This window comes from Eptesicus fuscus, chromosome 20, assembly GCF_027574615.1.
Source record: "Eptesicus fuscus isolate TK198812 chromosome 20, DD_ASM_mEF_20220401, whole genome shotgun sequence".
In the NCBI taxonomy this organism is placed as follows: domain Eukaryota; kingdom Metazoa; phylum Chordata; class Mammalia; order Chiroptera; family Vespertilionidae; genus Eptesicus; species Eptesicus fuscus.
This window is the reverse complement of record NC_072492.1, coordinates 19,976,838-19,989,795: the sequence shown is the minus strand read 5'-3', so window position 1 is coordinate 19,989,795 and position 12,958 is coordinate 19,976,838. Positions and strand designations below refer to the sequence as shown.

At 51.3% G+C, this 12,958-nt stretch overlaps 1 protein-coding gene across 2 annotated transcripts in view; it reads left to right on the top strand.

The window, feature by feature from the left end:
* The window catches only part of KSR1 (kinase suppressor of ras 1), a 138,075-nt gene that overhangs the window by 80,444 nt on the left and 44,673 nt on the right, over positions 1–12,958 (top strand). For both annotated transcript variants that reach the window (XM_008147926.3, XM_028154848.2), the window contains exon 2: positions 2,845–2,985. In XM_008147926.3, the coding sequence (XP_008146148.3) occupies positions 2,845–2,985 (141 nt within the window). The remainder of the gene's footprint in view (positions 1–2,844; positions 2,986–12,958) is intronic.

The following is a 12,958-nucleotide window of genomic DNA, read 5'->3' as shown; positions in this document are numbered from 1 at the left end:
TTACGATTTTTGAGCACATGCTGTGTGCCACGTGCAGTAATAGGCATGTGGGGACAGTCACGGAGAGGTAGACACTGTCCCTGCCCTGGTGTATAATAATAGGGTGACTAGCCTAGTCATTGGGGGGTTTCCCGTGCTATAGTTCAGTCCTCCCAGTGGACCACGAATGAGCTGGATATTATCATTCCTGTTGTACAGGGGAGAGAACCAAGCTCGGAAACATTAATGAGGTCACACGACTGGTAAATGGCAGAACCTAGATTTGAACTCCAAAGCCTGTTCTATGTCCGCTGCCCTGGGAGCGCATGCCTGTTCGGAAGCTCTATTCTGAGACCGGCTGTGATAGGGGCTGCCATAGCGACGCAGACAGCCCACTTGGAAGGGGAGACAGGAACTCTAATCAGGCCCGGGGAAGTCTTGCCCAGGCCAAGGACGCTGTGGCTGGAGGAGGGAGGGACTTCTGGCCAGAGCAGACAGCTTGAGCAGAGGCCCAGAGAGTAGGAAAGTATAGGAAATAGTATTTTCTAGGTGAGTGTGCGCCTGGAGGGCTGGGTGGGCCAGGGGTGGAGTGGAGATGAGCCTAGGAAAGAAGGTTGGGGCCTCTGGTCACACTGGGGGAGGGATGGACAAGAGTGGGGTGAGTCTGGGTATGTGGCATGAGCACCTCTACATAGTTCTTTAGGATGCAAGAGGCATTTGTGTCTTCACACTTCTGAGCTCCATGCTCTAAAGATGTTCCAGGGGCTTAGGACCCAGAATGGGACACCAAAGATACTTCTGTGTGGCAACCTGGGAGTTGCCAGCCTCGGCGGAGAATGATTAGTAATGTCTGCTCTGGGTACAGGAGGGGCCCGGAGTGCAGGCACAGAGAGCAGCCGTGGGTTTGCCTCTGTCTAGGTTTCACTCATAGAAACTGTGCAGCTGAGTGGAATTATTTTTGTTCCGACTCAGTGTTCCCTCTCTAGCAAGTATCCTCACTTGCCGCTGAGCCCTCTGAAGGTAGCCGGACTTAGCAGAGGTCAGGGCCATGCGAGCGGGCCAGGGCCACTGAGTCTAGCATGTTGTGAGCTTGGGACCAAAGAGGTTTCTGGGGGAGATCTCGGAAAGGCTGCTGCAGAAGCAATGGTTTTGTTGTCATGATGGGTCTCTTTTCACGCCTCACATCCCTCCAGCCACAGGGTTCTTTCCCTGGAGTCTGTGGGGAGAATTCGGGGGGGTTCATGAATTTGGAGTGGAAAGTTACTACCTTCATTTTCATTAACCTTACTTGAAATCCAGTGTGCTGTTCCATTTGGACGGAGGCGACAAGGCCCAGTTGTCTCAGCAAATCTGTGTGACTCGGTCACCAGTGGAAATCACAGCTGTTTCCATATCACGTTACAGTTGTGGAGCCGCCTGGAATAGCACAACTTCAAAGTTATGATAACCGGGAGACCCACCGCTTTCATAAGGAAGCTTCTAGTGCCCTGTCGCTACCTTCAGTAATGTTTTGAGACATGTATTTACATGTAATCGATTTCCTTTATGATCCTAAGTGTTTTGTTCTGTGCACTTCAAAGCATTAGTCTTAGAGATACGGACCTCCCCGCACTGCCAAAGGGGTCCCTGGTGCAAAAATAGTCAAGAACTCCTCTTTGGAAATCGGGAGCCTTCCTAGATATTTGACATTTAAATTACAATGGTCATTAATTACTTGTTAGTATTGTGACTGTGCTGTTTAGAGAAACGTACTGAGATACAAACAGATGGAAGGTAAAGGAGCGCATTCACGTCACAACCCTTTGAGGGGGAGGAGGACTGGGAAGTGGCTCCAAGGGCAGGGCTTCTGTACAAGACTTCGAAGGTGGTGCTCGCCGCTTGGGGAAGCCGAAAGTCACCAATATGAGGCCAGTGGAGTCTGGTCAACATCTCGGCAGTTCTCACTGGGTCCAGGGGTCACTTGATCTCAGCCAAGCCGGTGCGTTCATTTCCATCTACTGGAGTCCATCCCCCTTCTTGCTCTCCCTGCATGTCTTGCCCCCTCTGCATTCCTCAGGACACGGCGGGCCACCCAGGTGGCGCCCGGTATTTGTCCAAGAGAACATCCAGTTGACCTTACTTAAGCTTTTTATATTTGAAGTTCTAAGCATACATTTCAGGGTGTGGGTCCTGAAAGCCTGTTGTGGGGCGCGAGTCATAGACCCTTACTAATGCTGCCGTAGCCCAGTGGGCATGGCCAGCACGCGTGGGCCAGGCACGCACGGAGTGTTTTGTCTGTTTTATCGGGGAGGTTCTATTATTATCCCTGTTTTCTGGAGGAGGAAACTGAGGCCTTTCTGGGGGTGGGGTGTTAAGTAACTTGTGTAAGGTCACAGGGCTAGGGTGTGCCTGAGCCCCCAGATCCCAACCCAGGCAGTCTGATTCTAGGCTGGACGCATCCTAAGTGGGAGGTTACTCATGATCCTCAGACCCCACATCGTCCATATCATCAATTACTACCCCTCCCCGCCTCCCTCCCCCCCAACCTGACCTCCCTCACTCAAGCAGGAAGTCCTCTTATGTTTTAACCCCGGTCTCTGTTCTGACCAGTCTTGCCCATTCCTCTCTGAGGATCATGTCCCGAGCCTGAGGCATGTCCTTGGGTCGGGTAGAGGGTTATGGGTGGTTTTCCAGGTTTCCTGCTGGCTCTCCCAGGCCCTACTCCTGTCTTTCCTCCCCAGCTTTCTGCTTCAGTACATCGCATGGCAGCAAAGGGGAATCCAGCAGGCTCCTGTTTGCCAGAGCTCCCCTACAGCGTGCGTGCTCGGGGCGACCACGAGCACGTGCCCTCAATGAAGCACCTTTTCTTTTCTGGGCTCTCCGCAGGCAAAGCTGGTCCGGTATATTTGCAAGCAACGGCAGTGCAAGCTGAGCGTGGCTCCTGGTGAGAGGACCTCAGAGCTCAACAGCTACCCTCGCTTCAGTGACTGGCTGTACACCTTCAATGTGAGGCCAGAGGTGGCGCAGGTATGCGGGCCACGGGGCCTGGGGGCTGGGGCTGGGTATGGGGTGAGTCAAGCAAAGGGACCACACGCAAACCCAAGGACGGAGGGGCCCTGCTGTCTACTCTCAGAGGGGCCCCGGGGTAAATGTGGCTCTAGCCCGTGTCCTGGGTGCCACTGCTTTAGAAGTCAGACAGCCTGACCACGCCGGTCATTTATTGGTTCACCATAAGGACAGCAGCCAACATTTCTGGAAACATTGGCGGTGCGACAGACACTGTGTTCAAACGCTTTGTAGAGATAAACTCACTTAGTTCTCACGAACCCTGTGAAAGAGCTGCTATCACCATTGCCACTTCATCCCTGAAGAAATCCAAGCACAGAAGGGTTCAGTGACTTGTTTAAAACCATGCGGCTCGTAAGTGATAGAAACAAGGGCTTTGGAAACAAGGGTCTGAGTTGAATTGTCTCCTGTAACTGCTATAATACACTGTTTCCCTCACTGTGTCCCCTCTTCCCATCCATCCAACCAACCTACCCTCCCGCCAACTAACCAACTAACCAGCTAGCATTCCTGGAGAGCGTCCCTCTGCGAGGTGTCGGGTACAGGACAGCTCTCGTGGGCATAAATACATCGGTGCGTGGCAGGGGCAGTGCACCCATTCAGGTCTTCAATCCCTTCCTTCTAAAAGTAAAGATGGACTCTTGCTATTGTGCTAAAGTAGCACGAACTCATTGTATGTAGACACTTAAAAAAAAAAAAAACATCAGGAAGAGGGAGGAAAAATCACATTCACATTTCCACCACTCAGAGAAAGTCTGTGATCATTAAGATTTTGACATTTCTTTCTAGTCTTTTTATTTTATTTTATTACTTAAGTCCTTTCACATATTCTAATGGGTTAGACCTGTGCAGTCTGGTGAGGTGGTCACTAGGCAGTGTGGCTGTTATTGCTTGGCACCTAGCAGGTCCACACTGAGACGTGCTATAATTTCAAAGATATGAATTCCCAGATGTGCTGAGCCGAGCTGCATTCTGAAGACTTGGTACCAAAAAAAAAAGAAAGTAAACTACTTAATAACTTTTTATATTTAGTACGTGTTGGTGACACTATTATGAATGTATTAAGTTAAAGAAAATCTTATTAAAATTAACTTTTACTTTTTAAAATGCTTCTACTCAAAAATGAAAATTTAAGGGTGTGGCTTGCATTATATTTCTATTGGGCAGCACTGGTTTAAACCATCCTGAATAAGCATTTTTAGATTTTTGCTCTTATCGTTTGATATGCTAATCAAGTTTTCCCAATGTTCTCATACTTACCAGTAAGCCCCCCTTTCTTTAAGCGGCCGCATAATGTTTGATTGAATATATGTGATGTAGTTGGCCAGATAGAGGTTAATTCCAGTCGTTGGTTATTATCTGTAACACAGGGGTTAATATTATTTATGAAGCTATTTGTATATGTAGGCATTTTCTCTAGGAGAGATTCCTGGACAGGAAGTGACATCAGCATAAAAGGTTCCTGTCCCTGGCGGGAGAGGGGGGTTCATGAGGGGCCCACAGGGGAGCTCTCAGCACCTTACAGCTCCTGGCCTGGCCCCAGTGGCCCTCATATTTGTGGTATATGCCAGCCTTTAAGAAGTTGGCAGGCAGGAGGTGGCCAGTGTGAAGGTTGAGGGAAATGGCTCTGTGAGATGGAGTTTCCTTGAGCGTTGTTAAGAATGCATAGTGAGCTATGTCTCTCCATCCATCTCCTCACCTACTGATCTCCTGACAGTTTTCTGCCATACAGGAAGGAGCTCTGAACATGTACTGGTTCATCCATGACAGATTTAAAAACCATGGGCTTAGAGACTATGGAGAATTGAATGGTCCCTTTAGCCCCAGCCCAGCCTCAGCATGCACCCCTCCCTCCCCTCCTCACATCTCAGAGATGGAAAGCAGTTCTTCTCACAACTCGCAGTTGAGGACACCGGGGCCCACAAGGGCAGTGACTTGCCCAGCATCTCATCAACATCCTCCCTGCTTGACAGACGAGGACCACTGGGTTTAAAGAGGCCACAGGCTCTTCGAGGGTCCCGGAGCTCATCGCAGGGACAGTTCAGGCCCAGGCCTGCTGGACTCCAACCTACGCCTTCTTAACTTCCCTTCTTGGGCCTAAGTAAGACATCTTTGGCAGGTGACTTAGCTCCTTGAAGGGGTTCCCTTGGATCTCCAGAGATGCAAAGTGTGCAGGAGACTCAGGTGTGCCCAGGGCAGAAGCCAGCACCAGAATGGGAGGCCACTGCAGGGGCTGTTTGGCCCCTGGAGAGCCCTGTGGTGGCAGCCGGGACAGGGGTCCTCCAGTCAGTCCCAGAGGCATAGCAGATACTGAGTCAGGTGATGTTTGAGTCACCAGGTCATGAGTGATGTGTCAGAGCTGGGTGGTAAGTGAGGGGCAAGCTCCTTTGTATGCAGGGGTCAGGCAGGCAGGAGAGCCCCAAAGCCGCATGTGGTTTGGGAGCCAGCATGTTCCCTGGCGTGAAGGACTGGGGCAGAGTCTGCGCAGAGAGCTCTGAGGGTCATCTCCAGCTTCCCAGTGACCACTCCAGTGACTTGGAGATCATGAGGCGGCTCTGAAACAAACATGTTTCAAGCAGAGCTCTTGCTTTTTCCCTTCCATACGTAGAGTCACATCGACTGGAGCCAGGCTAGGTGCCTGCCTCCCACCCCCTGTGTGTTCCAAAGGCCACACGAGGGCCTCCTCACCAGTGGGAGGGTGTGGGGAGCAGGAGGAGGGTGGGCCTGGGTGCCTGGGGGGGCAGCCAGCAGCTTCTGCCTGGGCTTTAGGAACCACAGGAGTCATTGCCTAGTGTCACACCAACTTCCCCAAACAATCTCTCCAGACCCTTTTCTAAAAGATGCTCTGCATCTTCCCCTCAAATCTCACATGGGTCTTGGGCCCCGGGCCAGACTATTCTCAAAGATGGGAGAAGGGCTGTTTCCTTTAGTCATCCCAGCCCCTGCTAGCGGGGAGGGGGGGGGGGGGGGGGGGGCGGGCAGGGCTGCCTTTGCTGGGTTCTGCTCCTTGCTCATGCTTCTCCTTGCACCTGTCTGGGAGCACAGCACTGGGGCCCAGGGTTCAAGGGCTCCCCGGGCACAGGCCTCAAGGCCGGCCCCAGGTGTGGTTCTATTTTTTTAATGCAGACAGTGGACTCTGACTGACACCCACCCCACCCCCACCCCCAGGCTTAATCTCATCTTTCTGTTAGTCCGGCTGATGGATCCTGTGTGCTGTCAGTAAAAATTGATTCCACCCATCAAAGATAGGTGCCGATTTCAGAAACCAACGTTCCAAACAGCATGAAAACCCAGGCTTTCCAAAGTTGACCTCAGAGCTAGAATCCTTGGACTTCTGAGCAGAAGACTCAACCATTGTTTATTTTCTTAAATAACCATTTTGTTTTGGGAAAGTTCTAGGTTTATAGGAAGGCTGCAGAGTACAGTTCCCATATAAACCCTTCACCCACTTTCCCGTCATCAACATCATACACTACCACTGTATACTTGTCAAATCTAAGAAAACAACATTGATACATGACTGTTTACTAAACTCTAAAATCTATTTGGATTTCACCAAGTTTTTCCAATCTAGGGCACCACATGGTTTCTATTTATATATAAGTAGGTATGTAAATATTTGTTTCCCTTTTTTGTTAGAGTTGCTAAAATGGGATCACAGAATATATATCCTTGTGCAGTTTTTAGTCTTAATCTCATCTTTCTGTTAGTCCGAGCAAATCCATCTCATTAGAGAGATTTCTCCAAGCTATCCCAGGGATGACTGTGTTTGAGGAGCGCCCACCTGCGCACACAGAGGCACGCATAGACGGCTCTGGCCCGTGCCCAGGAGAGGCTGTGTGCCCAGCAGCACAGCCCCTGGCCGTGGGGGAGCCCTTGGCAAGTGTTTGCTGGGGAAGGAGTTACGGAAAGTTGCCATGGAATGGAGGTTGGAGACGTCAGGCTTTAAAACAGGGTCTCTTGCCCAGCCGGCATGGCTCAGTGGTTGAGTGTCGACCTATGAACCAGGAGGTCGCAGTTCCATTCCCGGTCAGGGCACATGCCTGGGTTGCGGGCTCGATCCCCAGTGTGGGGGGTGCAGGAGGCAGCTGATCAGTGATTCTCTCTCATCACTGATGTTTCTGTCTCTCTCTTTCTCTCTCTCTCTCTCTCTCTCTCCCCCCTCACCCTTCCTCTCTGAAATCAATACAAATATATTTATTTAAAAAACAAAACAGGGTTTCTTACCTCTCTGTCCTTTTTTTGTTTGTTTTGGGAGGGGAAAGTATCCAAGTCCACGAAGTCGGACAGTTTTCTTTTGCCGAGTTCTTGGTGCTGAATCGCCTCAGAACTGGTGTGGTCGGTACTCAGTGATTTACCCCAGGGTTGCTCCCCAGGGGCCTCTGGGGCTGGTCTTCGTGTGGTGGGATTTGTCCCCTCGACCTCGTTGATGAGTTCTCTGCGATCTCGACCCTTCGTGGCTTCCTGACTGGGGCCCTGATTTCTCTCTGGCAAATATACACATCATACACGCGTGTAGCCAGATGTGTGTGTATAATCTCCTTCTTCCTTTTTAACATCGCCCTCCTGGGGCCCATTTCTCTAGGGTTATCTAAATATTATTTCAGCTTCTGGCTTTAGATTGTGGCCATTGGTTTGTGGTCGCAAAGTTTCCGGGAAATAATGCCTTTCTGCTGGATGAAGAGAGGGGACGGACATGGACGTGGCTGTGGGACGGTGGTTGTTTCCCAGTTTCTGGGTGGATGCAGGGGCTCTGTCTACACCCTTGATTCTCCCCCTCCCCCTTAGTCATATCTCCGCTCCAATGCCGACGGCGGGGCCTCTGACAGGCATGGCCTTTGATTCCTGCTTCGCTCCCTCTTCCGGGATGCTGGAGACAGATGACTTGGGAGGTGCCTTTATGTCTGTACCCAGCTATCAGACCTTGGTCAAGTGACACTGTCCAATAGAACTTTCTGTGATGACAGAAACGTTCCATACTGTTCTGTCCAACGTGGGAACCACTGGCCACAGGTGGCCATGGAGCACTTGAAATGTGCAGAGTGTGACTGAGAAACTGAAATTTAAGTTTTATCCTAATGAATTTTAATTTCCATAGCCATATGGCTGTGCAGTATTGGGCAGTGCAGGCCTGAAGCCTGCCCTGGTGGGCCCTGTGCAAAAGACACTCCCCCTGGTCCCGGGAGCTCACCTACTCAGAGCTGGCACTGAGAGCCCTGACCGCAGCTGGCCTGGGGTCTGTGGGATGTGGCGGCGAACTCAGCCTGGGAAGGTCAGAGAAGGACCCGGAGCTAGCCGGGCCGGAAGGGAAGAGCACGCCAGACCGAGGGAACAGTACCTGCAAAGACCCCGCGGTCAGAGAGCTGGCGCCGACCTCACAGGAAGGGTTTGAAAAGGCCTGGCCTGCGAGGAGGCTGTGGGTGAGGTCACAGGTGGGTTCGTGGAAGGTGCCGGGGTTGGGGTTTTATCTGGGCTATCACTGAAGTGTGTGCGTGTGAGAGAGACAGAACGGTAGGGGTGTTTTAAGGAAGATCAAACTCCCAGGAGTGAGAAGGCGGGATGCGCCATGGCGGGGGGTGCAGGGATGAGGATCACTCGCACGGAGGGACGAAGGTAGGGCTCCTCCCTCCCTAGACATCCAGTCACACACGGACTGTCTCCGCCACCACCACCTCCTTGCACAGGTTAAAAACTCAGACTCACAGCTTCGTGTTCTGGCTGCAGCTGGGGAAATGATTTCAGAGCCTGCTGGCGCGGGGCCATTTGTTTCTTCAGCAATTTCCCCGTTGGAAGTTGTTAAAGGAAGTGGCAGGCGCTGGCTGGGATCAGTTCTGGCAGGCGAAGGTGGGAGGTGGGTGCTGCCTCGGCGGGAGTCCGGCCGGAGCCCCGCTGCCGGCCCCGAGTCAGCTCACACTGGCGGTGTTTTCTAGAACAGAAGATGGAAGTGGGTCTGGTAAGGCATTTTTGTTGTGGCCCTGACTGGGCAGGTTTCTCTTTTCTCCTTTTTCCTATCCTTGCTTCCCATGTTTAAATCAGGCTTCCCTTGGGGGTGGGGAAGAGTTCTCCCCGACCTCTGCCACCGTGTTGGTTTCTCATTGTCTGGGAGGGGTCATCGCTCTGCCCCCCCCCCGCCGCCCCCCCAATGTAGGCTGTAAGAAGCAGGAGGCTGTGTAAGATTAAAACCAGAAAAATGAACTGGAATTTGGCTCCTGGGTGCAGCTTTCATCACCATGAACCCTGCTGCCTCACTCCTAGCCTCTCCTCCCCACCAGCTTCCTCTCGTCCCACCCTCTCCCTTTGGGAGCCAGAGGCCGGACTTGTGGCAGGCAGCCTTGCTCTTTGGCAGCTGGGAGCCTCCTGAGAATGCGGCACGCACCCCGGGGTCTGCACTTGGGGGCTAACTTGGTACCAAGGAATTGAGATCTCAGTACCAGCCCAATGGGCATGGGCCACAGAGCTCTCCCCACCTAGGAAGGGAGAGGAGGCCTGGGCAGGGGACGGGCATGCTGCTATAACCCAACCAGCCAGGAGAAGAGCTGAGGGTGGGATATGGAAGGAAGAGGGCAAACTGCAAGGTGGCGTATACCGTCCTGTGTAACCCGTACACCTGGGGTGGGGGTGGGAAGATACTATGATCCTCATTTTATGGCTCAGAGAGGTTGACTGACCTGTTGGCATCACACAGCTAGCTGATAGTGGGGGTGGGGTTCAAACTCACATCCTTGTGACTCCAAAGCCAGGCTTACCTTCCTACATGATTTTGTCATCTGACATCTTACCCAGAATAGCCCAGCCTGGGGCTACCGTGTACAGTTGTATAATTGAATTGAGCTTTCTCTCAATCTCCCCTTCCCCTCCTCATCCTCCCTTCCTTCCTACCCCCCTCCCCCCATTCTTTCTTTCTCTCTCTCTTCCTCCGTGTCCTTTGTTTCCTCACTCCCCTCCTTCCTTCAAATCTATTCTGTACCGATTGAAAACTTGTCTCATACCCCGATTCATTATCACAGGGGATTAATTATGAACAAATTACAGTCTGCCCTGGGGAGCTTATAGGGTAGTGGGATAACACATCTGCAGACAACCACAATGCACAGCAGACTGACTGGCCCGGAGGGAGGAAAGGATGAGATGAGATGAGGGAGGAAAGGATGAGAAAGGTACAGAGCTGAGGGCCTGTCCTGTTTTTCCCTATTGGTCCGGTCATGCACTCACTCAGTAAGTGAATTTACCGCCTATTGTGTGCCAGGTGCTATTCTAGGCACTGCACCTGAGTTCCTGTCCCTACGGAACTTGCGTACGTCACTCTTTCCAGTTAATGAAGTGATGTCATTTTCTGATCCCGAGCCAAAGGGTCTGTTTTAAGCGTTGAGAGTAGGGGTGCCCCTGGTGTCTAGAAATCTGAAAAATCACGAGCTTGGCCCTGTACAGGCTGGCACTCATCGAGTAGGTGTTCTTGTTGAATGACTGAGCTTATCCAGAGTTTGGTGTCTTGGGCCCACGTGGTCCCAGGAGCTCTCATCTGGGATTGCAGAGGCTGGATTGCAAGGGCCCCTTGGGGAGGTCTGGGGCTGCTGCTGACCTGCTGAGGCCTAGGGTTCCCGAGCTGCCTCTGGCTTCTGCTGGTGATGGGATGGGCTGGACTGAGCAAGGCTGTGTGTTGTAGCCCTGCTGTGAGATGGTTTTGGCTTGGTGTGCACCTGAACCTCCCCTGGGACCACCTAGCTCCTGGGCTGTCGGCTCGTGTCTGTCCCTCCTCCTCCAGGGAATGCCTGCCTCAAAGGCGAGATTGCTCTAGAACAGCTAGATATTGGGAAATAGGTGTGTCAACACCACGCTGTTTTAATTATTATAAAGCAAAAGTCGCCTTTCTCATTACCCTTCTTTTTAAAAAAAGTTCAACATGTAAATTTCACCGGCCCTTGCTTCCAGCTGTGTACCTTTGGGCAGGCAGCGAGATTGGAAAACAAGACAGCTTAAGAGCTTGGCCCCTGGAATTAGCCCAGAGCCTGGTGTTGGGAGGCAGACAAAACCTCACCTTTGCCACTTGCCGCTGACGTGATCGTGGACAAGTCCCTTGCCTCTCTGACTGAGCCTGTTGACTCATCTGTCAGTTGCTCTAGCGAGAAACTGAGGAGTCATTTCTGAATCCTTCCGTTTCCTCAACCCCCACATTTGATTGACTGGCAAATCCCATGAGATCTATTTCCAAATATACACTGAGTGGCCAGATTATTATGATCTCTGAATGCATAATCATCTGGCCACTCAGTGTATATCCTATATAATAAAAGGCTAATATGCAAATTGTCCCCTCAACCAGGAGTTCGACCAGCAGGCAGGCCAGCCCCCTCCCTCTGGCCAGGCTGGCTGGACCCCACCCATGCACGAATTCATGCACTGGGCCTCTAATATATATACACACACTGAGTGTCCAGGTTATTATGCATTCAGAGATCATAATAATCTGGCCACTCAGTGTATATCCCAAGTCTGTGCCTCTTTTTTTTACCACTGCCACTCCCCTAACCCTAGCTACTGCATGGACTTATGCAGTAGCACCTACACCACTCTGTGTATCGACTTTTGCCCTCCCCTTTATTCATTTTTCATGAGCCAAATCCAATCATCATCTTGTTTTCTGAGTGTCTTGTTGCACTCAGCATAAAATTACACATGCACACACACATACACACACACACACACACACACACACACACACACACACACACACCCTGATTACCTTCAAAACCCTGACATATTTGGCATCTGCCTCCTTCCATGTCATCTCCTACCCTCCTCTCTCTTCCTCTCATGTGAGGACATGTAAAATTGTTTCCTGTCATAACCCAGGGCCTTTGTATGTTCTTTTCCCTCTGCCTGGAAACTTCTATACCCTCACAGTTGGCGCCTTCTACCTCTGACAGGAACCCATTTCCTGAGTGCAGTTGGCCCTGATGTTCAGACCCTCTACCGTGCTCCAAAGGTTGGGCCAACTGGAGTTCTCCATCTTCCTAGCCCTAGGATTGGTTCTGATATGAGCACATGACCAAAGCAAAGCCAATCAGAGCCTTCCCTGTTATTTTTCAGCTATAATTCTAGGAAAGAAGCTCTCCATAACCCTAGCCCTGCTGATAGAAGAAGCATGCACAAATGCTCTCTCTCTCTCTCTCTCTGATAGTAATAACAGTTGGCAGTGCAGCACCCACCTCAACCCTCCCCACGGCTCTCCATGGGGATGGGTCACCTGGCTCTCCCCTGGGGGTTTCAAGGGTGGCATTGTGCCCCATTTCCCAAGGGGAAGGCCCTCAGGCTGCTATAACAAAAATACCACAGACTAGATGGCTTATAAACAACAGACATGTATTTCTCACAGTTCTGAAGGCTGAGAAGTTCAAGATCAAGGTGCCAGCAGAGTTGGTGTGCGGTGATGACCTACTTCCTGGTGCAGAGATGGCCATCTTCCTGCTGTGTTTTCACGTGGTGGAAGGGGCCAGGCAGCTCTCAGAGTCTTTTCCCCAGAGCACTAATCCCATTCACTAGGGCCGAACCCTCATGACCTAACCACCTCCCGGAGGCCCGTCTTCAAATACCATCACATTGGGATTAGGTTTCAGCATGTGAATTTTGGAGACACACAAACGTTTAGTTCATAGCAGGGGGCAATGCTTTTATCCCCCGTACAAAAGAGATAGAAGATAAGTGACCGAGGTCCTCTAGACAGTAAGTGGTGGAGCCAGGATTCCTATCTAGGAAGTCTGACTACAAAGTTGGGGTCATGAACACACACACACACACACACACACACACACACACACACTTTAAGTTCTCATAGGACCACGTTGCACAGTCCCTCTGTGGTGCCTGAGCATCTTTCCTTTTTTTAAATTTTATTTTCAGGTGACATTTTGTAAATCTAATTACAAATGTTCATTGT